The 26404-nt window shown below is 37.5% G+C and overlaps 2 protein-coding genes across 3 annotated transcripts in view; one reads left to right on the plus strand and one right to left on the minus strand.

The window, feature by feature from the left end:
• lrba (LPS-responsive vesicle trafficking, beach and anchor containing) overlaps window positions 1-26404 on the minus strand; it is a 262441-nt gene that overhangs the window by 84373 nt on the left and 151664 nt on the right. The window contains exons 37-39 of one of the 2 annotated variants that reach the window (XM_082164352.1): window positions 18758-18879; window positions 13283-13423; window positions 11129-11265 (exon numbers count right to left, since the gene is read on the minus strand). In XM_082164352.1, the coding sequence (XP_082020478.1) occupies window positions 11129-11265; window positions 13283-13423; window positions 18758-18879 (400 nt within the window). Of the gene's footprint in view, window positions 1-11128; window positions 11266-13282; window positions 13424-18757; window positions 18883-26404 lie in introns of both variants that reach the window. The other variant, XM_082164351.1, reaches the window with a different exon arrangement.
• mab21l2 (mab-21-like 2) lies at window positions 4652-11116 on the plus strand. Its single transcript, XM_082164379.1, has one exon. It carries the CDS (start codon window positions 8376-8378, stop codon window positions 9453-9455), a length of 1080 nt encoding a protein of 359 aa, XP_082020505.1. The 5' UTR covers window positions 4652-8375; the 3' UTR covers window positions 9456-11116.

Genomic DNA, 26404 nt, shown 5'->3' on the forward strand with positions numbered 1-26404 from the left:
GTCACGTAAACATGACAATTACATTGTCACGTAAACATGACAATTACATTGTCACCATTCGTTTCACAATTCGCTGAAAAAACGAGCACCGGCTTCCGAAAAATGTTGGTCAAAAAGACGTATATATGTGCTGTCTTGAAGTCAAATTGGCTGTTCCATGTCAATCCATTCAAAACAGAAAGTTGCAATGAATGTCCTCATGACTCATGGCAACAGATCTGGAAAGGCCAAGCCAAAAAGCCTACAACTAGATTATTTGACCTTTGTCTTTATCGTCAAATGTTATTGGTGTGGAGCACAGTAATTCAGACTCATTTACACTGCTAGTAAACTGAATCAGATGATGCTTGATCGAACTGTCACCTAAAAGAACCTGTCATGGACGACTGGCCTTATTGGGTCCCCATGGAGACGCCATTTCAACCAGACTGGATGCATCATTAACCAAGACTGAGGAGGCGACAAGAGTGGAATTCAAGAGTTCTGGATCTTATAAAAAAAAAAATATATATATATAGGATAACCCTATGTATGGTATTTAAACTTGATTTATTAACATGGACAGCTATACCATAGTTAGGGAGAGTAAACATGCAACAACAACAACAAAAAAGTGAAAAACAAATTCATAATATTAATAATAATCAGCAGTAGGAGAGGACAAAGGTGTGTGGCTCTAATCTCAGACAAACATGCTCACTCCATAAGGAGTCTCATCCATCTGGCTAGCAGCATATTCAGTGACATTTGTCAGTGACTGCTCTGCTGAGTAAATGATGGAGAGCAGATCAATCAGGGGACTGGGAGGCCCCAAACCTTCACCCTGTCGGCAGAGGAAGATGGAGCAGCTAGACTCAGGTGCAGGAAACCCACCTTCCGTCTGGTGAAAAGGGGCCACTGATAATGGGCTGCTATTGTATAATATACCCAGTCTGCTGGTACTTGTGCTCAGTTAATCTGCTGGTACTTTATGCTTTTGGTAGGGTCATGTATTTGTATATTTCAAGTCTAAGTAACACTTGATATTTATTCTTTAGCTATCAAGACAGGTTCACAAGTCTTTTTAAAGCATCCATATCAAGTCTCTGGTCAAGTGCCAAGTCAAGTCTAAAGATTTTCAAGTCCAAGTCAGGTCTCAAAACTCTTTTGTTAATAGTTCTATATATGCTGAAGTTGATAAGTCAAATAATTTCACTCTGACTTGAAATATATTCACACACTACCATTCTTTTGAAAGAAGTCTCTTATGCTCACCAAGGATGCATTTATTTGATCAAATACAGCTGAAATAGTAATATTGTGAAATATTATTACAATTTAAAATAATTGTTTTCTACTGTAATATATAATAATATATTCCTGTGATGGACAAACTGAATTTTCAGCAGCTAATACTCCAGTCTTCAGTGTCACATGATCCTCCAGATATCATTCTGATTTGTTGATTTCAATGTTGAAAACATTTTGCTACTTAATATTTGTATGGGAACCGTGGTGAATTTTTTTTCAGGATTCTGTAATAAATAAATAAAAAGTTTTTCAAAACTGCATTTGTTTGAAATAGGAATCTTTTGTAACATTGTAAATGTCTTAACCATCAATTTAATGTGTCCTTGCAGAATAAAAGTATTCATTTCTTATTAAAGTCTTATTAAAGTATTAAAGTCTTCAGTCAATTCTTATAAGTCTGACAAGTCTTAAGTCAATTTTTGCCAATGGAGTCAGAAGTTCCATGATTACGCCCCAATTCTCAGACTATACATAAGGAATGAATATTAAAATAATTGTTCTATAATCAACAACATGCCACACACACTATCAAAACATCTTAACTCAGAATATCCTTTCAACTAAAAGTCAAACCCAAATCACAGACCAACGTATCTTTTGCAGGACACAGTCAGTGTAAAACTCATCCTGACCTTCACCAGTAGCTCTAGAGTAGCACAATACATCTCTCTGAAACATCTCTTTAGAATGATGTCCATCCCAGATCATAAAAGTGCCACCAGGGAAAGAAGGCCACAATAGAAACAGACAATAAATTCAATGAAGGATGCAAGTTGAAAGCATGAGGGCAGCTCTCCTTGACTTTGAGATCCTTCTGTCACAAATCTGTTTCTTCCCTGTTCTTAGCATTCAATTATCATTGCTGTATCAGTAGACAGAATCAGTGAACTGTTTCATACCAGATGACTTCATTGCAGGAGTAACCTCAGAGAGACTGGGAGGTATCAGTCCCATGGAATGGGACAGGAAAGAGCAGCTTCTGTTTAAATCACTCATAAGAGATGAGAACTAGTGATATCCAGGTCATGATGTGCAATTCTTGATTATTTTAGTGTGATTCGAAACTTTTTCATTCATCTGCACTGGACCTCAGTGCTTTGTACAATTTTATTCTTGGAATTTGGTCAATTAGATAATGTTCAAAGTTATTTGGTCAATAACTTAATTCAAACTTGCTTTGAATGATGGTAAAAACACATCCAAATATAATTTCAGTATTTTGAAAACTGTGAAGAAGAGGAGACCTAAACGTGCTTCTATTTAGCATTTTTCTAAATTAAAACATTTTCCCCATTACAAATTATATCAGAATAACTCAAGCTAACACACAAAGATGAATATTTCTCACAAATTTAACATCACACCTTTTTTTCAACATCTTATCTCCAGGCTTTAATTGGGATACAGAATCCCAGATTTTCAAAGTGGTCTCAGACTTTTGGTAACTACTGTGTAGATGGGCATAAGGCACTCTATACACACACACAGAGAGAGAGAGAGAGAGAGAGAGAGAGAGAGAGATCCCCTCATCATTCAACTCACTGTACGACTCATTAATTTATCGACTCCAGCAGGACACCGTGTGCAAATGCTGATATGAGCAACAGTCATGGCTGCTCTCCTCCAGCTCATTGATAGTGACAGAGGTGCTATGGTTGGCTGTTTGCCTCTGTGCAAACTACTTGCGCCTAACTGAAAAATCAATAAAATCTCTGGACAACCTGACACTGATCAGCAGCAGTCGAAGGTCGTCTGTGGCAACCAAATGAGGAGGGAGGGTGTGTGTGTGGAGCGATGAGCCACTCCAGGATGTTTGTAGGACAAGCGTAACAATACTTTCACTACGTAACACCCCTCCCACCTTCCCTCCTCTCCTCCTACCCAATTAGGTGTGAACGGAGCTTGTCCTTCAGAAGAAACTCGACTGCCTGAAGCGAAAAGCAATGTACGAATCTGGGAGGATGTTTTATATAAAGCAAACATGTGGGAAGTCAAGGATTAAACAATATAAAACATGGAATTCATTACTGTTCAATCTGGTGGCATTTCAAGTGAAACATATACTCATGAAATTGGCTCCAAAAAGTATGCATAAACACACTTTGAACGTATGGATTACACTGTACTATAAAACAAAATATCAAACCAACTGGTGTCAAGGTGATTTTTATCAAGTCAGTTCTCCTTCAGTTCACACAGGTGTCCTGATTTGTATAAATATATCTAGTATAACAATACTGATTTAAATGTATTGTTTTTCAACAATACTTCTAATACAATTTATTTTTTTATTTTTTGTAAAATCTTTTACTTGAAAAATATGTCTGTGCTATCATTACAAACAATAAAAACTGATATTTTGTCATAGAATGAAGTGACATTCATACATGCAAAAGTTAAAGCACCCTAGAAAATTTTACTTCAGAGTACCACACATTCATTTTTACTATTCCTGCGGATGCATACTGTGTTTAGTAAATGTTCAGTATTCCAGCAGCACTGGATACTGCATCCTACAGTGCCACACACACTCGATTTAGCATCCCATTTCTAGGTTGATTAATGAACCGGGATTAATAATTTGATCATTATACAAAAATTGAATTATAAATGCTAAATAGCTGCTATTTCCAAGATGATAACTGGACTCACGCAACAGAAATGTAGCGCAGTACTATTGGGAAAACATTTACTGCAGATTCAGTTTAGAGCTTGACTGAAAAACTCTTTTTCCAAATAAATTTGGTTCTAGAAAAAATTTATTGGGGTGTGGGGGGGTGGGGGCCCAGCAATATATTACACTGAGAGCAGTAGAGAACCATTGGTACAACATAGAGGAGTGTCTGATCAGGAAAATCCTAAAACACATCAAATGCAGACGGTGAATGTGAGGGGCACAGAGAGACACCCATCTGCTCCATGACCTCACCAGATCTCCCTGGCAGATGCGGAAAGGCCTGCCAAGCAATTAGTACCACTGGTTGACTTGTTTGGGGCCGTCTCCTAGGGGCAAATGCAGCTGGGGCCGTCTGTATGTGTGTGAAACGCGGGTAAGACGGTGTGCCTTTTTGGCCTGCTGCCTCTCACGTTTCCATTGTGGGGCAGAAAAAGACTACAGGCTAAAAGCATCTGTAACTGACATCCTAGCCCTCTTATCATTGACATGAAAGAGCAAAACATGCTAACTTCAGCCGAGAAGGAATGAAAAAATGCTGCACTTTTTTTCTCTTTTCTCCTAAATGAGCCTGGAGGACAATGTAGTCATGTTTTTATTCACCAAGGATGTCTTTACACTTTACGGCACAGGAATACTACATCTTTAAGGATATACCAGAACTGCAGAGTAAATTTGACCAGAGTAAATTTGACAAAGCATGATGGGACGACAGGGAGATGAACGTTTTGGCTCTGTGTGGACAGTATCTGCCACCCCAACATTTTTCCTGTTTAAATATGCCCTGAAATCTATACTTTGTGGAAAAACCAAAAGAGCTTGTCTTAGTTTTGAAGGTGCCCCTGAAGTTATCCGGATCAGTGTTTTTCTTTTTTCTTTGATCAGCCAACACTATCTGTCTCTTTTCTAACTAGGTCAGATGACCTGGAAATCACGTTAGCCTCTTCAAGATGTAGAGACACAAGGAATGAGAAAAAGAGAGTCTTATCAGACACTGTCCAGTGTTGTAGAGAGGATCAGAGTGGAGTCATCAGATCAAAGAGGAGTGGCTCCACTCTACCGTGCCTCTCTCATCTTCTCGTTCAGTCTGCTCACTAAGACCAAAGCTCTTTTGGTCTCCAGATAATACGGAATGTTTTCAAAAAAAGAGATAAAGAGCCCAAAAGCATTTCTTCTTGTGTTGGAGCTTATTTAAACGGTTCTATTCAGATCTGCTAAGTGTACATTAGGTTCAAGAACACTTTTCGGCACTTTAGCGTTAGCAGAATCAGAAATTCTACCACTTGCTGAGCTTTCAGTGAATCAAAGCCTTGCTAAGATATATAAGTGCCTTTGACATGTATAAAACGATTCAAAGGAAGGAAAGGAAGTTAAATGAAAATCATAAAAAAGAAAAGTCTTGAATCATTTCATGGTATTTACGCTAAAATTTGCTTAGCTATTTAATAAACAATCATTTGTTTAATGCATAATTAAATAAAGGAAAATAGTAAGGGCAATTCAAATTTTCTGTGTGAATGGGTGCAACAACTAGTCAATCAAATATGTAATGTTGAAGATGATATAAATGTTTGTAAAATAGAAATAGAAATAAGATCGGTGTCAATTTTTTGCAGTTTATGTAAATAAAACCAATGCGTCCACATGCCAAACTCTGATTAATGAAATTATAGGAAACTATTACTATAATAATAGCCTCTCACCTTCAGACAGAAAAGATCACCTTGAATTTAATTGTTTATCACTTTAATTGTTGAATTGGCCAAAACACTTTTTCAAAAGACGAGATAAACAAATCCATTAAAAAAAGTAATTAAGGAAAGTGATTAATTTGCTTAATTCTTGAATAAGCAAAATTGCACTGCACTAAGGTAAGTTCATTTCAAAGTATGTAAAAGTGTGTTAACCCAGTTAACCCCAATTGATTTTAGACAAACATTTAATTTCACGATTAGCCTATTTAGAGCAGAAATTGGGAGCAAGTATTCACTTTTTTTTTTTTGTAAAAAAATGTAGCCTACAGTACAGGTTACAAAACTGAAATTAGACGTCACATGATTTATTTAACATGTAGCATTCTACAATTCCACTTATTTAACTGCTAAAGTTGTTTCTTTACCATTACAGAACAAGGGGATTTACGAAAGAATGAACGATATGGTGACTGGAGAATCAATTACTTGTTGCACATTATTTTATTCCAACATAAAGGTCTATAGGCCTAAGAACTAAACTTATAAAAATGATGTAAAATCCACTAGCCTGCATTCACGTCGCTGTAGAAATATTAATAATCATCCCCTGGCGTCTGATTTCGTGATGTTGTTTCACTTGGTTAAGGAGCAAAAACAATGTTTGTGTAATTAAATAAAACACCGTGAAGTTTCTTTAACGAAAGAACATTCGCTCAGCGTGACTCTAACAAACAGTGTTTTACTCGAGCGAAAAATAAAACACCCCGCGGGCTTTCAGATGGGCTTAACAACACAAACTCTTGACATTCGCTTCTCTCACTGTAAAAACACACTCAGTCGCGACGGATCGATAGTTTGAATGGCATCATTTAGTGCGTTGCATCCTACAGCACGCAGCGCTGTATCTGCAGACTTCCTCGTAAGCCTGTCGTTAAGACAACTGTGATGAGAGCTGAACTCATACAACATGAAGTCTGGCTTGATAAGAGACTTCAATTACCACGCCAAACAATCTCTCCTCTCTAAATTATTCATCTTAACACGCTATGCTTTGGAAGAGATGCTGCTCAGATTCACTTGACTCCTGAGAAAAGAGCAACGGTGGAGATAAACAGATGGAAACAAAACAGTTATTTTTAAAGTTATTTTAATGACAGCAATGAATATAGCGAGCGAACGGAAAGCCGCGGCAATGAAGGTAATTAAATGCAAAACGAATAGAGAGATACTACGCACAAAAAAAAGAAAAATGACACAAAATTTCTTGCATAAAAAAATACAGAGAAAAACTAAGTAAAGAAATTTGTTTCTTTAAAAAAGTTAAAAAGTAGGCTACGAACCCAGCTTTAACTGCAAGCCATATTTTTTTATTTCTTTTAATTTAATTTTCTTTGTTCCTTTCTGTTCTAAAAACGTGCTTTTATTCTCCTTATATCAAGTGCATGTAGAAGTTAAATCGTAAATATATTCTGTAAATAACACATGTGCAGGTTGCTTATAGCCTACATCCGCACTGGAGCGTTTCTAAACCCCAATTCATTACAGCAGCTCACTGTCATCTAATTACAATAACACTGAATAACCCGAACGACACATCAAACGCTAAAAACGTTATATTATGTTTATTATATTTTACTGACCATAGTCGCTAATCGAGAAATTAAAAAAATAGTTTTAAAACAGAGTCTATAACACCCGCATAAAATGTTGCAATTATAAATATGAACATACCGGAGAATTAGAAAAGTTAACCAATCTAGATCATTGTGCTATCGGCATTATTACAATATTACAGAAGCTACACCTCAACGACCATGCGACCATGAGCACACACACATGCATATTTGATCTTTCTGAGAATAGGGTGAAATGGCGGTGGACGAATGCAACAGCAGTGCGCGGTCAACAACCTTACAGTGGCAAAAACAAGCTCTCTCTCTCTCTCTCTTTTACACAAATCTTTCAGCAGCCAAATCTTAAAGACCAAAATTGAATTCAAAGAAATCAAAAATAAATAACAATCGCACCAAACAAGCAAGCAAGCATTCAAAATGTAGCATATTTTCAGCCAATATACTACGATCAAATGTAGGCTACATACGGTGAGATAACAATCACCAAACATGTAAAATCGTTGTAATGTAGGTTAAAGTAAGTAAAAGGTGAAATGTGTGCTCTTAATGTTGTCTGTGTAGCCTAACCTGGAGGCGCCGTATCTCGAGCGCTGGATGTTCAGGAGGAGAGAGTCTCTCCAGCGCACCGAGGCTGTGATTGGCCAACAGCACTGACAGCTCCCCCGCTGATTGGCCAGGAACAGATGCCCGTCCCCCTTTCACTCCAGCTAGAGGACCATTCATAAACTAAACAATTCCAACACTCACGGCTGAGTCTGGACAACTGCACACTGGCGCACAGTTTTCATGCGCAAACACAAGTGAAAAAGATGATGACATGACGCGCGGAGATTTATACTTCAACTGATACTGGCAACAACTTGAACCTTAAAACCTTTTCAAGTCGAGTTGGAAAAGTCGCACTGCGTTGCATCCATCCGTTTCCTGGTCCACATTTGACGTCTATCCGCTGTGGGCGCAAACTTCATCACTTCGTCCTTTTTTTCTTTTTGCTGGGAGTTGTGCCTCTGGCTCCACCGGTAAGCATTGGATCCATCGGCGTACTGCGAAACTCCGGTCTACAGTCCGGATCTGTGCCCCAATATGATTGCAACGCAAGCAAAGCTGGTTTACCAGCTCAATAAATATTACAACGAAAGATGCCAGACGCGCAAAGCGGCCATCGCCAAGACCATACGAGAGGTGTGTAAGGTGGTGTCGGATGTGCTGAAGGAGGTGGAGGTCCAGGAGCCCCGTTTCATCAGCTCCTTGAGCGAGATAGACGCGCGTTATGAGGGCATGGAGGTCATCGCACCCAACGAGTTTGAAGTCGTGCTTTACTTGAACCAGATGGGAGTCTTCAACTTCGTGGATGACGGCTCTCTGCCGGGCTGCGCGGTTCTCAAACTCAGCGACGGCCGTAAGAGGAGCATGTCCCTGTGGGTGGAGTTCATCACCGCCTCCGGTTATCTGTCGGCGCGAAAGATCCGCTCCCGCTTCCAAACGCTTGTGGCCCAGGCCGTGGATAAATGCAGCTACCGGGACGTGGTTAAGATGGTGGCGGACACGAGCGAAGTGAAACTGCGCATTCGGGAGAGATACGTGGTGCAAATCACCCCGGCCTTCAAGTGCACGGGCATCTGGCCTAGAAGTGCAGCTCAGTGGCCCATGCCTCACATCCCGTGGCCCGGGCCGAACCGGGTGGCGGAGGTGAAAGCGGAGGGTTTTAACCTCCTCTCTAAAGAGTGCTACTCGTTAACGGGGAAACAGAGCTCGGCGGAAAGCGACGCCTGGGTTTTGCAGTTCGCCGAGGCCGAGAACAGGCTTCTGATGTCGGGCTGTAGAAAGAAATGCCTCTCTGTTCTAAAGACTCTCCGTGACCGACACCTCGAGCTGCCGGGACAGCCGCTCAATAACTACCACATGAAGACCCTGCTGCTGTACGAGTGCGAGAAACACCCGCGGGAGACTGACTGGGACGAGTCGTGCCTCGGCGACCGTCTGAACGGTATTCTGCTGCAGCTCATCTCCTGTCTGCAGTGCCGCCGGTGCCCACATTACTTCTTACCCAATCTAGACCTGTTTCAGGGTAAACCACACTCAGCCCTGGAGACAGCGGCCAAACAGACCTGGAGACTGGCCAGAGAAATCCTTACCAACGCTAAAAGTTTGGATAAACTGTAAGATGCAAAAGGAGGACATTTATTGTTGGTGAATATTAACGGACGTTTGAGATCACAACACTGAAAGTGGAGAGAATGTGATCGTGGTGCTCCCTGAATAATGAAACCAAGAAAATGAAAGATTAAAATAAAACTTAAGATGGCAAAACTTAGCATTTGCTTTTGCCAACGGGACATTACAGGAGAGAGAAATGAAGGTACATTTTAAACTAAGTGTAATGATTTTGTTGTTTGTTTGAACTGTTTTCACATAGTGAAAATTTTATTTAAATATATGCACAAGATCTTTAATTGCGAATTACAAAATGTAGCGTGCCAAGTTCAATTTTTTTCATGATGTGATCAAAAATTGAAACGTGTAATAAAATCATGACACGATGAAATTTAAACTTGGCAATTTGTCATTACTTAATTCAAAAACAAAAACTCTTGTCATTAATGGGACTGCAATACATAAGCATAAGACGAATGCATAATTAAGCGTATAGTTTTGTGATTTGTCTTCGCTATAAACAAAAGTAATATTAGGACAGTGTGTATTTGTGAACTGGCCTTTCAATTTAACTCGTAGAAAACGAAACTGAGAAAATACGCGTGGCCTGTTGCTCTGAGATAAACCGGAGATTTATTAAATAGACACTAGCAACAAAATAAAGATTAGTTTAGCGTAAAAAATGGAAATAACGGAGAGCAATTTGTAAAACAGCCAAGACCACGTAAACTGCTAAATAAAATGTACAAAATAAAACGTAAACAACCGATCTCTCACTATACAACAACAGTAGGCCTACTTAATTTCACTGATTAAAAACCAAATATGCATCACATACAATATAAAAAGGTTTAAATAAAGACTGCTTTTTTTAAAAACTTTTTTTCCTCGACTGAATTAATAATAATAATAATAATAGGCTCATTCTTGGGAGTTAATTAGTTCACTCTGGAAATCCCTGGAGGGAAAAAAATAAACTTATATTTTATTATTGATTATAAAAATAACAGCAGCTTATTAAAATTAAAAAGCCTTCTGGAAGAAATACTTAGACAATGTTTGCAACAAACAAACAAATAAATAAATAATCTACTAAAACAGATATGCTGTTTAATTTTGGAAAAGTAACTATTTTAGCTCACAATTCTGTTAAACAACAAATTCTTATTAAATCTATTTTTTAAGAAAACAACTTTATTGAAAACAATATATTTGAAGTACATAAACATAAAAGGACATTAAGGAAATACTGAAAGTTGATATAGCCTACTTTGTTCATAAACAGGCAAAACAAAAGTCCAAGCAAATACAGCATTCAGAATAATTTATTCCTCTTCAAGCATTCAGTATAGTAAGAATTTTCGTTGGCACAACACAGTTATAAGCCAATGGTGATGGCAAGTAAAACTTCAATAGCCTTGACCCATGTTATGAACAGTTGAAACATGCAACATGCTATGAGGAAAGAGAGCACTCTTTTCTGTCTTTGTGTTATGATAAATGATAAGATGACCACAAATAGCCAATACTCACAAACTCTGCATGGAAAAGGTACAGTAGTTTAACCACTGATGTTGCGAATACACATTAAAGGACCTTGGTTATACTATGGCTGGTCACACATTTTTAGTGTGCACATCTCATGGGACATTTGGAGTCATTTTGGATGAGAAACCTCTTACCTTGGGATCAATGTCCTTAAAACTTGGGTCTTCTTCATCCACCTCAAAGTATAACTCTAGTGCCGTGATGGACAGTGTGCCTTTTACCACTACAGCGGGTGCAACCAGCTGTGCGCTGGTGCTCAGGTTAACAGGCCCTACAGATCACAGAAGAGCACAGCGGTTAGTGTGTGTGTGTGTGTGTGTGTGTGTGTGTGCGCCTCCCCCACCCTCTACATGCCCTTGGCATAGAAACCATTTCAAAGGAGTACAAAGTGTTTACTTGAACACATAAACTCAACAAGGGCGCATATTGACTTCCTGATAGAACATCTTTAGTTTTAATAAGCTTGGTGGGAAAAGTCTCCAAAGTAAAGCTACAGTCATTTTAGAATAATAAGGCTGAAGTCAAATGATAACTTCAAAAGCACTGTAAGACATGATTTAGGGTGATTTAGGCTCAATCTTTTTTAGCATGCACAATTTTAAATAATAATAATGATAATAATAATAATGAATAATAATAATAATATTAATAATAATAATAAAATCTTACCAATGTAAATTAAGTAATGCTGCCTATATAACTTCATAATATTACAACTTTCTTAATACAGTTTAGCAACTGAACCATGAAAAGAACAATGAAGATTTATTAAATGTAAACTAATAGCTAAAGCATTCATTATTAATTTAGACTATTTAACAATTAATCAAGAACGATTTAATTAAAATATATTTTTAAAAAGCAGACTCATTTAAAAAAAAAAAAAAAAAAAAAAAAAAAAAGGATTATCCCGCACAATGACATATTTAAGCGCTTCATCTGTCATTGAAATAGTAGCCTATAGTCTAGATGTCAAAAAAGCGCTGAAATCCGCTGTCAATCAGCGCTCATTGATTGCGGGCTTTGGGTTTAATCTGTCATCAATCTTAATTTATGCCAGCATGACAATGTTGAAGGGTTGCTCTGGGGAATTTCTGCCTCTCTGCATGCGCAAAGCATCGGATTTGCGCTTGCAAACTGCCGTTGCAGTCAGCACGACCAGAAGCCCGTGTTTGATTTCCCCAAGCACCCTTCAATTCACAGACGCATGGCATGATCAGATAAGTTCATCAGTATGTAATACGGCTGAGAAATAACATGTTTTTTCCTCCCTTCGAAACCGGAACACGTTTCAATTAGCCTACACCGGAATCAAACAGCTTGCTAAGTAGATGATCGGCAACGACGCGAATCTCCACGATTATTTGCACTTTATTTGATAGAGATGTCTTTTATTAGGCATATAGGGCAGACAAACAGCCCAAATGAGATCAAACATTTATAAACGCGTTACTGACGAAAACAACACGAGTCAAAATAGATAAAATAAAATCCGATTTAGGCTATGCTCGGATGAACAGATTATTAATGTGTAGGCTAGCTACACTTTTGCAATTTTGCAAGTTCCGCATCAAACCACTTAGGGCCTAACCAACTAAAAAATATAATTGTATTAATATAGCCTAATTAAATCTCATGCTTTTCGTACTTTAAATTCAACAATGTTAAAAGCTTAAAGTAGTAATTAAAATCTTTTTTTTGTCTTTTTTTGTTGTTGTTGAGATATCTATTTTTACTTCACCATTGAAAAATATAAGCGTGTTTTTTTTTTTTTCTTTCGGAAGAAACACAATTTCTGCGTTTGGCCGACAGCGAGAAGACACAAATACAAGTGTGTTGTTTGGCTAATAATGTAGAACAAATTTAAGCATAATTTTCGTTTATATTTTAACACATCTATTTAAACCAGCGTAGTCCAAATAATTTGATTATTAGTTGTTTTAAAGCAGGGATTTATACCCTAGCTCACAGCAGACTCCTGTCATGACTGTGGGCCTTCGAGCGCTGTTCAGCCCTCACTCAAATCTAACCCGATCACAGGCAGCTAATGAGAGGACTGCCTCAGATAATGGTGTGATCCCCCTATTAACGGTTGAAGAGAAGGGGGGTGACACTGCTGGAGCGCAACGAAACAAACCAGAACGCTGCCGTTATCAACGGTGCTGGCTAAGAGCGCGCGCCCAGCATAGAGAACTTCATTTATTTGACCAGGATCGTTCTATAACGTGCGCATGCCGTTGATGACAGGAGCGTTCTAGTTTGTGCGTCGCTAGGCGGCTGTTCTTTACCTGTGAGGTTCTCCAACTCTTTCTCCTCCAAGGATGAGAGAGTGTCGTCGTCCTCCAACAGCAGCTCACTCTCTGAGTTCTGCTTCCCCAGCACTGAACTCCTGATGGACTGTTTGCCTTTCAGCACGTCCTCCTCTGGAGCTGCACAAAACAAAACATCACATTCCTTCAAGCGTAACCGCGCAAAAACTTTAAACGACTGTCAGTTTACGTGTACTCAGGTAAGTTGACGGCACAAAAGCTTAAAATTGCCTATAGGCATATGATTATTTTATATTTTATATCAAAACTCTAAACACTGAATAAATAGCCTATACGTTTTAAACACTATTAATAGGGTGTAATATATATATATATATATATATATTCTTCTGTCCTAAATGGCATCAAGTTAACATGACAACAACACCATATACGAGCCGCTATTTTAATTTATTTGTAATTTTTTTGTGTGGATGATGGATCTGATAACATTTAACATATAACATCACTTGCATTATTTTAATAGTCAGAATATTAAAACAGCTCATTTGCATAATGACGGTGAATTGTCATGGAGAAATTCATAGTGTAGGCCTATTTGATTAAAATAAGTCGATTTGCATAAACGATGTAGCTGAAATTTCACAATATCAGACGGTTATTTAGAACACAGTTCTTTTTCTTTCAAAATAGTCATTTTACCTGACAATTAAGACATAAAAAAAAAATGTCATGATATACTTTATGATTCAATTAGTAAAGAAAATTTACAAAGGATGTGCTTGATTATGTTATAGAATCTAATAACTAATATCTGATAAGAGATCTAATTGTTAACATTAAGTCGTTTTGAATTGCAATTAAACTGAAAGCCCATTTCCAGACATATATTCTGCTCCATATGCCAAGCTTCCCCCTGACAAAAATCAGGAGAGGCCCTGACTGATTTCAACAGAACATGACTTGAGGTTCCGCATAGATTATTTAAGAAAAATTGTAATCTGTAAACATTTACAGAACACTGCATTCCCAAGTGAGGGGCAAAAATGGGTCTACAGTAGAAACAAAGGCAATCCTTCATCTATGTAAACAGAGAGAGGTGACGGCCTACTGGAGCTACACAGAGTCCAGTCCAGAACTGTGTGGATGCAGAGCCATGTGACCTCTGACCCCTGTCTCCAGATACATCACCTGAGGGGGTTTGCATTTGCACTTGAAGCAAAACCCTGAGACAACTCTTTATAAATAGAGCCCTAAACCATTAGAAAAGCAGAGCAAAGAAATCTCTTGTCATGGAAAGTATGCTGGCGCACTGATATTTAGAACGGTCTTCCTGTAATTAACTCTCCCCAGAGAATTTGTAGTTAGCAGCAGTGAAATTACTACCAGCTTCCTAATACATACCACATGCCCGTGTGCTCACAGCAGACCGAGTGGACACAAGGATGTGACAGAAAAAAAAAATGGTGTTACTTCTGTGCATTCAGCCACAATAACATTTAATCATATTTACTATTGTGTCTGAAGCTAGTTGAAATGCAGTCACTTCTTCCCAATTCTTTCTTTGTGAGACAGTACAGGCCAAACTGCTAAAAATGTTGAATACACATAACCCAAAATAAAACTATACAGTATATATTATTTCAAATCACAATTTTCAAGGAAACGTTGTTTTAATGTAATAACTTGATGAGTGCTACTAACACTGATGAGAAGCATAGGTAAGAAAGCGTAGAGAGAAGAACAAATATTAGCATGAAGATATCAGACAGTAAAAGAATAAAGAAAGAAAAAACATGAAAATGAATCACAATAATAAGATAAGTAGATTTGGAAGTCTAGCAATTATTTTAAAACAAATCTGTCTTTTTTTAAGCATTTCCTTTGAAGTCTACTTTTGACTTTGAAATTATACGAGACCTCTGTTGTCGCATTATCCATGCATTCTGCACATCCACTTAAATAATGCTGTCCAATCAAACTTTGGATCCCTAGTAGACAAAAAAAAAAGTTAAAAAAAAAAAGTTAAAAAAAAAATGGACTGAAGAACAAATTTACCAGTGCCCTGAACGAGTCAAAAACCCATGTTGTAAGATTACATTCATACATCAGCTTTACTTAAATAGCTCATTCATTCCCCTCATTCAGCAAATGCTAATGTAAATACGTGCAGTTGCGTTACACTTTTAAGCTCTGTTTCCCTTTTCCGTGCAGGTTCAAATGCTCATTTATATGCAACTACGGAGGCAAAGCAATTAAATTGTCAGAATTAACAAATTTGTTTTTAACACAAGTGCAGCCAGGAGTGAAGTCAGGAGGTGCTTATTGATCACAGGAACAGAGACATTAGTCTTCAGGTATTTACACTCGCCCAACACCGTAGGCCCCACCTGGCCAAATCAATCTCCAGAAAAGATGGTGCTTTCCAGCCATAAATACATATCTTACCAAACTACCACTGTTTCCTGGCTGGCGATGAATGATCGCAATTGTGCGTGCCAAAAGGAGAAGTTTAGATATGATGATATATTCTGAGTGATGAAAACGAAAATAATTTGCAAGCAAGCCTTTCTATATTCATCAAGAAGAAATGCTGTTTCTTTCAAATGCTCGGGCATGTCTGTTATAAAATAAAATAAAATAAAATAAAAGATTATATACTGCTATGCCTTACAAGTCCAAATGTTACATTTTTATACCAACTAAATTCTAAGTATAGAGCAAAACCCCTATCAGAATACCGGATTGCTGAAAATGACTTAAAATAGTTTCTTAAAAAATAAATAAATAAATCATGACTTTCTTCCACATGTCATGAAGATAATCACAGCCAGATATGACCCTTGTGCACTGTTTGAAAACTTGAGATCTTGCCCGAGACTTTCATTTCACTTCCGCAACAAATTTAGGGTCAGCAGAAAAGACACAAGCTTTCTATGGAGGAGAGGGGCAGACAAACATCAATGTTATGAGCAGCAATGCTATTTAACTGCTAAAGTATCTTACAGTTGTCCATTCCCTTTCCCACACTCCCAACTTATTATGATTTTAGAATCATTTACTTTGTTAAAATACTAAATTATTTAGGAAATATGCTCTTGAGTCATAATAGCTGTTTTTGTGTTTGTCCAGTATAGGTTTTTAGGTAAAGTTAAAGACAATTAATATATGCACATAAATACTTGATGGACGGATTGATTGTTTCCTGTGGTGGATGGACACTGGGGAAGAGTATAATGAAGGGTTTTAAGAGCTCAAAGTTTTAGGTTCCATTTCAAAGACGATTCAAAGTGTTCCTTAAGGAACACTTGAACTTAACCAAGTCCGAAGTTAGCGAAAGAAAAAGGGAAGAATACAGAGAAGAAAACGTAGAGGACGAAGCAAAAAGAGAGAAATCATTGGTTCCCCTCAGGGCCCTCCATCCAGCTGCATATTATGACCATTAGGGCGGCACATCGGTCTCCGAGGATGCTGGGATTCTGAGCACTTATTGCTTTTAGATCACATTCTTATTGACTTCTGTCACATTGGTCGTTTGTCTTGAGGACCTGTGTCATTCTAAGGGGGGACTAAGCAGTGACATATTGGAGACATTTTTTTTTCCTCAGAAATGGCCCCGTTTCCGAGGGGTGCAATAGGTTAAGCTGCTCAAGTCTAAGTACTGAATAGCAATGATTGTAAAGCCTGCTATCGCTAGGTGTGGCTAAAAACTCATCAAGAAAAAAAAAAGAAAAAATTGTTAAGGAGTCTGTAAAACATTTTAACTCTCATATGCTGTATGCATTGCTGCAGTGAATGAAGGGACATGGCAGGGCTCCTTTTTAACAACCAAAAATCAGATGCACTTACTGAACATTTAAATACGAGGTGAATGTGTTGTACAGAGAAGCAATAATAACAACATTAAATGAGGCTAGGAAAGGGAACACGAGCCCCTGATGAGTTTAATAACCTCAACTTTACTTTTGATAGCATGGTAAACACCAATCTAAAATGAATATCTCATTAAATTGTTATCAATATGTGGAGTTCATTATGGATTAAGATGCATATTTCAAATGAGATGACTTATTAAACAAAGAAAATATAATGAGAAATATATTATGAATAAATTATGCACATTTCATATAAATCTAGTCATTTCAGTGTGGAAAACTAAAGGCACTTGTTTTTAATTCCTTTTCTTAAACAAGAGAATAATTAAAGATGCATTCATCTATTTTTTCTGTATTAGATGCAAAAGGAAACTACATTTGCAACAATATTTTGCCTACATATGCATGTTCTGCAGTTAACAAATATCTTTTCATGCTAAAAATGATATCTTTTATCTAAATATTTTTTCTTTTAGTCCACCAAGTTTATCCTATTTATCCCTAGTGCAATTTAACTCAGACATTCAAAAAGTGTTTTTCAACATTAATAACAAAAAATTTTTTTTTTTTTTTCTTCATAATTTGTCCCTTGCTGTCATGTAAACTATAGCTGTAATACGTCTCAGATTTTATGATGCATTTTACTAGATACTGTCTGCGACAATCGACAAAAAGAGTACAAACCAGTGTTGGGGAGTCACTAACTATACCTGGTGACGCAACAAACTTGCTAGTTTCTTAACAGTATAGCTTTTCCAGTAACAAGCTTTACTTTATCCTAAGTTACTTTACACATGTTAGTGGAGTAGCATGATAAAACACTACATAATGTTTTCACATTGTTTTGCTCTTTATTTAGCTTTTATTTTGAACCAGTAGAAATGGTTCATTGATTCATATCTCTGCACAAAAGTAATTTTGTGTCTCCCATGCTGTCACCCCAATTCTAATACATTTGTTAATCAATCTAAAAAACAAAACAAAAAAAAACAACCTTGTTTTTGAACCAGAGAAATACAGCTATGAATTATATAATACTTATGTATTTTAGGGCAATCCCCCCTTAAATAGATTAAACATAATTCATTATTTGCTGTTGGTAGCACATAGTGCAAAATAAACTACAAACTACTACTCTTTTGAAATAGTTAACTTCATTAAAAGATGAGTAGCTTGTAACACTGCTGCACACACATCTAACCCAAGCCCTTTGCCACTAGCTCTCCCATTAACTTCACAACTTCACTTACCTATAATACCAGCAGCTGACATGCATGGGAAGGAAGGAACACAGTGACAATTTAAGAACAATTAGCGATACTTAAATATCCAAGCTAATGAGAGGAACTGCACGTGGAAAATAAACAAATTAGTAGCAAATTACTGTCATAATATCTGAGAGACAAATGCCTCAGGACAGTGGGAGAATGTAATGTAATTGTGTCTCTTTTTTAAAGAGGCTTGTTGCACTATAAAGGTTTTACGGTGATTTTAGCTTTAATTTTTACAGCCGTGTACCTGTTATCACGGGTTAAAGCATTACAGCTCGACAGACTGGGCTGCATTTGTGTGTGAAATAGTGTAAGCGCATGATACTATGTGACTATGCATCACCCACCATGCTCTGCTGCAGCCTTGAGCGTGGCCTCAGAGTGTGTGGAACCAAACGGGTTCCTGATGAAGCGCCGACGTCTCCTCAGGTCATCCTCCCAGTAGTCCAGGCGCCAGAACTCCCGTGGTCTGCTGCCGAGAGGAAGAGAGAGAGGGAAAAAGAGAGAGAGAGAGAGAGAGAGAGAGAGAGAGAGAGAGAGAGAGAGAGAGAGAGAGAGAGAGAGAGAGAGAGAGAGAGGGGCACATATGTTAGCAATTAGCCAATGCAGTGAGAAGTGGCACAGGCAGCGCTGCATAATACCGGCCTTGTTTTGCTGCAACATTCTTCAGCGCAAAGTGCACAAACTAGAGAATTGCTATGATTAGATTCTAATAATTATGGTTAATAATAAAAATATACCTGGACTTTGAAAATATTTGTTGCCAAATACCAAAAATGTGTATTCTTCATTCAGTTTTTAGAGATTGTTTTAAGGGTCTATTTTGTTTAAATTGTCATACTGTACATATTAAAAGAACATTAATGTCCACCATTTTATTAAATATCTAAACTTTTTAGAATTTTTTTTTTTTTTTTTTATTGCTTGTGTATACTATTGTATTTGGGTGTGCTATGGTCTATTGTTAACTATCCCAGCAACATTAACATTATGTGATCAGATAGATACATATAGTGGGCCCCAAAACATTTAAAATATATTTTGATGTAAAAGTATTTTAATGTAAAATAAAAGAATCATGGTGTAAGACAACAAAACAAAATGTAAAATAATATAATGAATCCTAATAATAATATTATTATATTATATAATATTTTAACCTAGAGGCAATTATTCATATATATATATATGAATGATATAATGAATATGGGGGGGGGGAGATGCAGACAAACTCCAGAAATGTTTGTCCTTGGGAGTAACACTGAAGAGGAGACCCAGATTTTTGCCTCAAGAAGGTGAGATGAGAGCTAAATACATCACAATGAGAATCAGCCTGCTGACACAGCAATCCAGCACACTCACAGAGAGAGAGAGAGAGAGAGAGAGAGAGAGAGAGAGAGAGAGAGAGAGAGAGAGAGAGAGAGAGAGAGAATAAGGCAGTGCTGTGTTTCCAGCCTCATTTTTGAGCCCAGCAGGACACCTTAAAGCAGGACTGCAGAGAAGAGGGAGCACATTTGACTCAATGTCCTTCGCCTTCAGACATTTTTCTCTCCAATTTGCACCTCTTACTACTGTAAAGAAAAATTCGGTTCATCCTTCCTCTCCATCTCTTTCTTTTTTCCCCCATCATCTGCTTTTGTGTTTTCTCTCGGTGTGTGTGAACAGGTTCACTTTTAATGAGTCAGGCGAACAGTTATAACATATTACCCCATTTAGATTCAAAGGACTTTAATTAAAATAATCTCTTCAAATATTCATTATGTTTAGCCCCCTGAGATACAAGGAAAATACATTTCCCGTACCATAAATGAGTTTAATCTTCAAAAGCTTGTTTAATTTGAAATAGAAATAACTAATTTCAGGTTAGGGGAGGGAGTGTAATTTGTTAGATCAAATTAAAGTCTTTTTTCTGCTTTAATGCACAACGGCGTGATAAATTAATTACACGCATGCACACAAAAGAAAAACTGATTTTGAACATAAAGAAAAAACGATGTGTGATTAAGGTAGAATGCGATAAAATAATGCTACAGTGAATCTTATTGGGCTCAAAAATGAAGATCAATGATCATATGCCATCCACAGATCCAAGAGCGGGCTGGCGGATCCTCAGAGATCCAGCGAGCGATAGGGGCTTGGTGGGGGAACGACAGCAAATGGCTTTAGCAGTGGCTCTGTAGCCGTCCTCCGGCTGATTTACTGTAGGAGCGGTGAAATATAACTCTCTAAGTCCATTCTGTTCTGTGGAAGTGAGAAGAAGTTTTATCGTGCAACAGGGCCTCCACACCCAGGCCAAATAAATCAGGATAACGGCCACTTAAGAGTCCTCCCCAGTGCTCACCTTCTTTTTTTATGCCCGCATACTTTAACAATCGCCAGAAAACAAGCTATTATGACCTAAAATACCAAAGAACTGGAAAAAAGGAGAGAAAGAAAGTATTGAAAGAAGGAGTTGAGAAAATAGATAAATCATTTAGTGGTATTGCAAGTCTTCTCAGAATTAATGATTCTAGGAGAAATAAAAACAGACAGAAATACTTCTGGAAATAGTTATGGCATGCAAAATACACATTTTAAAATCCCATTTAAAATGACTTCTCCGGTGTATGGGGCCAAGAAGGTTTGGTGTACCCGAGCAGTGCAGGTTTTTTCTCAGAAGTGTGATCGATCCGCTCCACTGCAAGAGGCTCAAAACAAATCCCATCTCGTAAAACTGAAGAGAGCGCTTAAAACGCGAAAATAAAAACAAGTCTACACTTCGCTTGAAAAGCTCACCGGCTCGCCTAATAAGAGACATTAATAACTGATTTATTTAAGACAGGAAAGGAGATGTAATGCAAAGGGAGATGTGAGTTTTCCAGGAGAAGCACAGCTCCTTAGAGACCATTTACGGCTCAGGCAGACAGCAGTGCCTTTCTGTTAAATGTTTCAAAGGAAATGTTTACACACAGACATGAGTACAACCCAAAAAAAAAAAAAAAAAGTCCTTAGAGTCACAACGGATATGTGGGCAAGGAATGAGGATCTACTGTAGCAAGTACAGGCACAAAACACCCAGAAAATGCTGTCAAAATATTGCATGACTCCAGTCTCAACGGTCCACCTCATCACTAATGAATGAGATTGAAGTACAAATAGCAGAATTACAACATATAACAGCAATACAATAACCAGGGCCTGAACATTTCCCCCCTTAAAAGTGTATCCAACAGACCTGTTTTTCTCAATTCTGACCACTAATTCTGTTCTGATGGAACTAAATATATATTATGTTCCTACTTTGCTTTATATTATGTTCCCAGTGTGATGCAGTTAAGTGTTGGACTATATTTATATTATTGTTCTATGCAATTATACTTTTAACTTATAGAACATGTTGTAAAGTATATCAAGAACTAAAACATCATAAATAAAACTTTTATTTAAATATATTTATTCTGAACCATTGAAAGGATTTCAGTTTTACTATGTCAATCACTATTTGCGGATACCATAAAAAAAATTAAAAATAAAAACAATTTTGTGACCTCTTATTAAAAAAAGACAAACAATGATTTATTTCATTAGGTATGTTTCCATCCACCTATTGTGATGCACATTTTGGGATATCGCATCAAAAAATGCTGGATGAAAATGCCCAAATGCCCCAAAAAAAAGGTGGAAAAAAGTGAATTAAAAACGTATGTGCTCGTTTGAGTCAGATACATTTTTTATCCGATAAGAAAACATGCACATAAACAACGATGGAAACACATTTACCGAATAAATTCCTTGATGCGCATAAAAAAAAAGTGACTTTGCGCGATGGGATGACATAACTGGACTAACCAGCAGAACAATCTTTTTGCACAGTATCTGAAATGCCAGAGAAAAGTCTGTCGTCAAAGTAGTTCAGTGTAATTCCCTACGAGAACTCTCTTACATGACTGTGTTGCCAAACAGCAGCATCTGCTTCCAAAAGCAAAATAACACGTTTATTGTATATCGTCTGTGCACTTTGAGAAACAAGTAATTTATTATATACAAAAAAATATTACATACAGTGGCTTCTCCTACTTTTCTTGGTGATATTTAGCGCAAGTTTATCAGGAAGTGACGATTTTGTTCTCTTCGACTCACTGGATGGAAACAGTGCTTTATTCACAAATGTTTTATGCGATATTCCAATTCTGAGCATTAGGTTAAATTCGCAACTTTGGATGGAAACATAGCTATTGTAATTTACAAATACAGCGCACTCCTAAATTAATGTTTACTAGTAAACACGTTGAAGATTAGCTGAAAGGAAATTTTTACCTCCATAAAAAAAATAAAAAAAAATGGCCTCGTATCATAGGGCTCCAGTCGCACACTGGACGAAAAGCATTGTGCCGCACCCCAGACGTCTCACAGGTTATCACACACAGGGTGCGTCATTCCCTTGTGTTCTCAAGTTCAAGACAGCAGTCTGATCTAATCACTAGGGTTTAGAATCGAAAATCGAATCGGATACTTGTTATACAATTAAAATTTTCGATTCCACTTATCGATTACTGTGTGCACATTTTAATGTGGTTTCAACCATTCAAGCACAATAAGACACAAAAAAGAACTCAACTGTTTTCATCCAGAGCGCGTGCACAAAAAGCTACATCTCATATAGTGCATGAATACTGAATTGGATTCTCTTTTGTGTCTCTTGCATTTGAAAGCACAAATACACACAAAATGATGTCAAAATATCCTCGTAAACACAGTTGGTTATGACTGTTGTAATGTAAACAGTTGAGAAAGAAAACGTGTAACAGTATACTGCATCTGTACATTAGGTATTAAAGTGACAGTAGCCTAATAAACCTGCTGCTGTGTTTCATTACTGTTAATCAAAAAACAAAAGAAAAATCCCTCTCTGATCTTGACTAAATAAATTGTGTAACTTTAAGGATTCATCTATATTTTATTTATAAAAAGAAAACTATGCAGTGTTATTTTACATTTGATTTCAATTCCTGAAATATGTTCAGTTGTATTTATTCAGTTGCGTTTACAGTTGTTTTAAATTCATATTAGTTAGTCTAGTTTATTAGTTAGTTGTTCTTTAGGCTGCTGATTTTTGTTCATGGTATGCAGCTGCAACAGAATGTTTTGCAAACAGACAAAATAATTATGTTTGATATCTAAATGTTGGACTTTTTTTTACCATATTTGAAATCAAAACTGGGAATCGATATGAATCGGAATAGCTAAGCAGAATCGGAATTGGAATCGAAATTGCTAAAATTCAAATGATACCAAACTCTACTAATCACTAGTATACAGGCAAAAGTTCACTTCAAGAATTAACAACGTGCAGTCTTCCAGCCTAGGGTTAAGTCAGTTTGTACAAATATTTTGAACAGGCTCCCAAGTCTCGAGTGGTGGGACCGGTGTGCGTACCCTCAGAGGAATCAATGTGAACTCATAAAACCATTGTGGTGTTTCGTTTCTGAACGAATCAGCGTTTTTTTTTTATGATCCAATAATTCAATGATCCATACAGAAATTCAGTCACTTGCTTCATTCCCGAATGAATAAGCCATCTGAACAAATCGGATGAATTAAGTGAGTGAGTTGCCGCCACCTTAATTTTATATTTAAAGTAGCATTTCATAAAAAAATAAAATAAAAATCTTTTAACATTAATCTCAGCATTATTTAGGCAGTTGTAATTGCATTGTAAATTCATCTAAATAGATGCAGCTTCTGTGCCACTTCTGCATTGCAAAAATGGAAAGGTAAAATGCCACTGGAAATAAATTTAAGGTAGCAAATATCACACATTATTGAAAAAGTTAATTTATGTCACTGCTGTGAAATAACCACCACACAGAATATGAAGTATATGAAAAGCTTTGGGAGTCAGCTGACCACCGCACAAAAACACACAATTATTGTTTTCGACAAAAACATTTTGTTATCAAAATCGCACACCCCTTGTTGGGAAGTGAGAAAAATGGCAAATATTGGTAATATTCAAATGCTTTAAAAATATTGCTGCAATTTTCTACAGTGATAACAAAAAATTTGGAACCTTTTAACCGTGGGAACAATAATAATTTATATAATTATAATTTATATAATTTACCTACATGTTATAGTGAATAATTCGGCTCAGGAATTATTACAAGTATACGCAATATTCACAATCCCATGGCAAAATTCAGGCCTGACTAACTCTGCAGACACATTTCCATTAAACAACAGGAAGAAACAGTGGTAAGAGAGAGACAGAAAGTTGGGTTCACTCCATATTGTCCCGTCTGTCTGAGAACAGATTTCCCTCTATCTAAGTAGCAGCGAGGTGTTTGCATGTGATAGTTTCCTCCATGTAAATAGCCACTCCATCATTCTGGCTTCCAGTGTTCATTAATTAAAATGATTACCGAAGGCACAGAGCAGATCCAAGGAGCTCCTATCCTGTCAGTCTCTGAGAGAGCAGAGATACAGAGAGGATCAATCTGTCTGCAATACAACACCATGCCGGCCACTGCAATTAGTCGAGCAGCTGGAAACGCATTCACAGCCTCCACTGCCGCCCAGACACTGTGACAATAGAGCCCTAATGAAGGCCAAGGAAGTGTGTGCGTGTGTGTAATTCAACCACTATCAATCCCAGCAGCAGAATCAGCTGCACATTCCACGCAGCAAGTGTTTTCACAGCATTAATGAATTATTCATCCATCCTCCCCATCCATCCATCCCTCCTTCCAAAAGGGGTTTCTAACAGGAATTACGACAGCGCCTTCTCAAGACAACGACAATTACAAAACACAATAGGCCTCTAGAACCGGGCACGTATCCGCGCCGCACGGGCGCAATTAGTAATTAGTACGCTCGTAAAACAACCATGACGGAAACAGACCTGTAAATGGCAGCGGGGACTTGAAATGTCTTATTGCATATGCTGAAAGCAACACTTGAGACCCTTCTCCAAACGTGCTTAATGTAAACCACATTTGGCGAGAATTTAACACAAGCAGGGACTTTTATAAGCGCCTGTTAGGTGTAATTGAGGTCTTTCTTCTCACCCAGTACCAGAATAAGTGCTGGGTCGCTGGCAGTAAATCTGAACCGGTTTACCAACAGAGATGATGAACGGGGGACGAATCGTAATGCAGTTTAATACAGATGGCGACCCATTGAGTTAATGAATAAGGGAAATAGAATGGAGAGCGAGCAGTAAACAGTGGGACAGAGAGAATCAACAGAGAAGAGGGTCATGTTTTATAATCTCCTCTTTAAAGCTTCAATTGCGCTCCTAAATTGTAGGTTTGCATAAAACAAGCCACACTTCAAGTCTACTTGACTCGAGGGAGGTGTCATAATAAACAAAGCATTTAATTGGGCCATGTGTTGAGAATTTCAGAGTGTGTGTGTGTGTGCGTGTGGGATTAATGAGGTGTTTTTTGGAAGTTGCTGAAACAGAGAGGCTGGCTTGTGCCGCCACACTTCAGAGAGGCATCAGTCTCACACTCCAGCAGCGTTATAAAAGCCTGCGAGGGTTTCGCTGCAAACACAGGCTCTAAATTACACACAGGAACAAGTATACCCACATATGCCCACTCAAGAACAACAGGCCTGGAGGCTTGAAAATACTTTTTCAGCACATGGCCGAGAACACACAATATTACCAGGTCTTTTTACGGTATTGTACACACACACACATCACATTGTTTGTTTGGAAACATGGGGAATATATATATAATTCCTTGACAATATAATGATGCATAATCCTTATGTAGATTTGTTAGAGCTTCTTGAATGTAACAGAAGAAAAAGAATAGAAAAAGAATAGTCATTGCATTCAATGCAGAACAATGCATTCTTTGGGATGAAAATGACTCACACCAAAATGGCATTGATTAAATACTTGACAGTGAATAATGAAATTAGACTCCAGATCACCTTCCATGCATCCAGAAATTCTTCAAAATGTCATTTCTCTATGAGGTCCATGCTGCTTATCTTTACTGGAA

The sequence above is a fragment of the Leuciscus leuciscus genome, assembly GCF_965113295.1.
Source record: "Leuciscus leuciscus genome assembly, chromosome: 3".
NCBI classification, from domain to species: domain Eukaryota; kingdom Metazoa; phylum Chordata; class Actinopteri; order Cypriniformes; family Leuciscidae; genus Leuciscus; species Leuciscus leuciscus.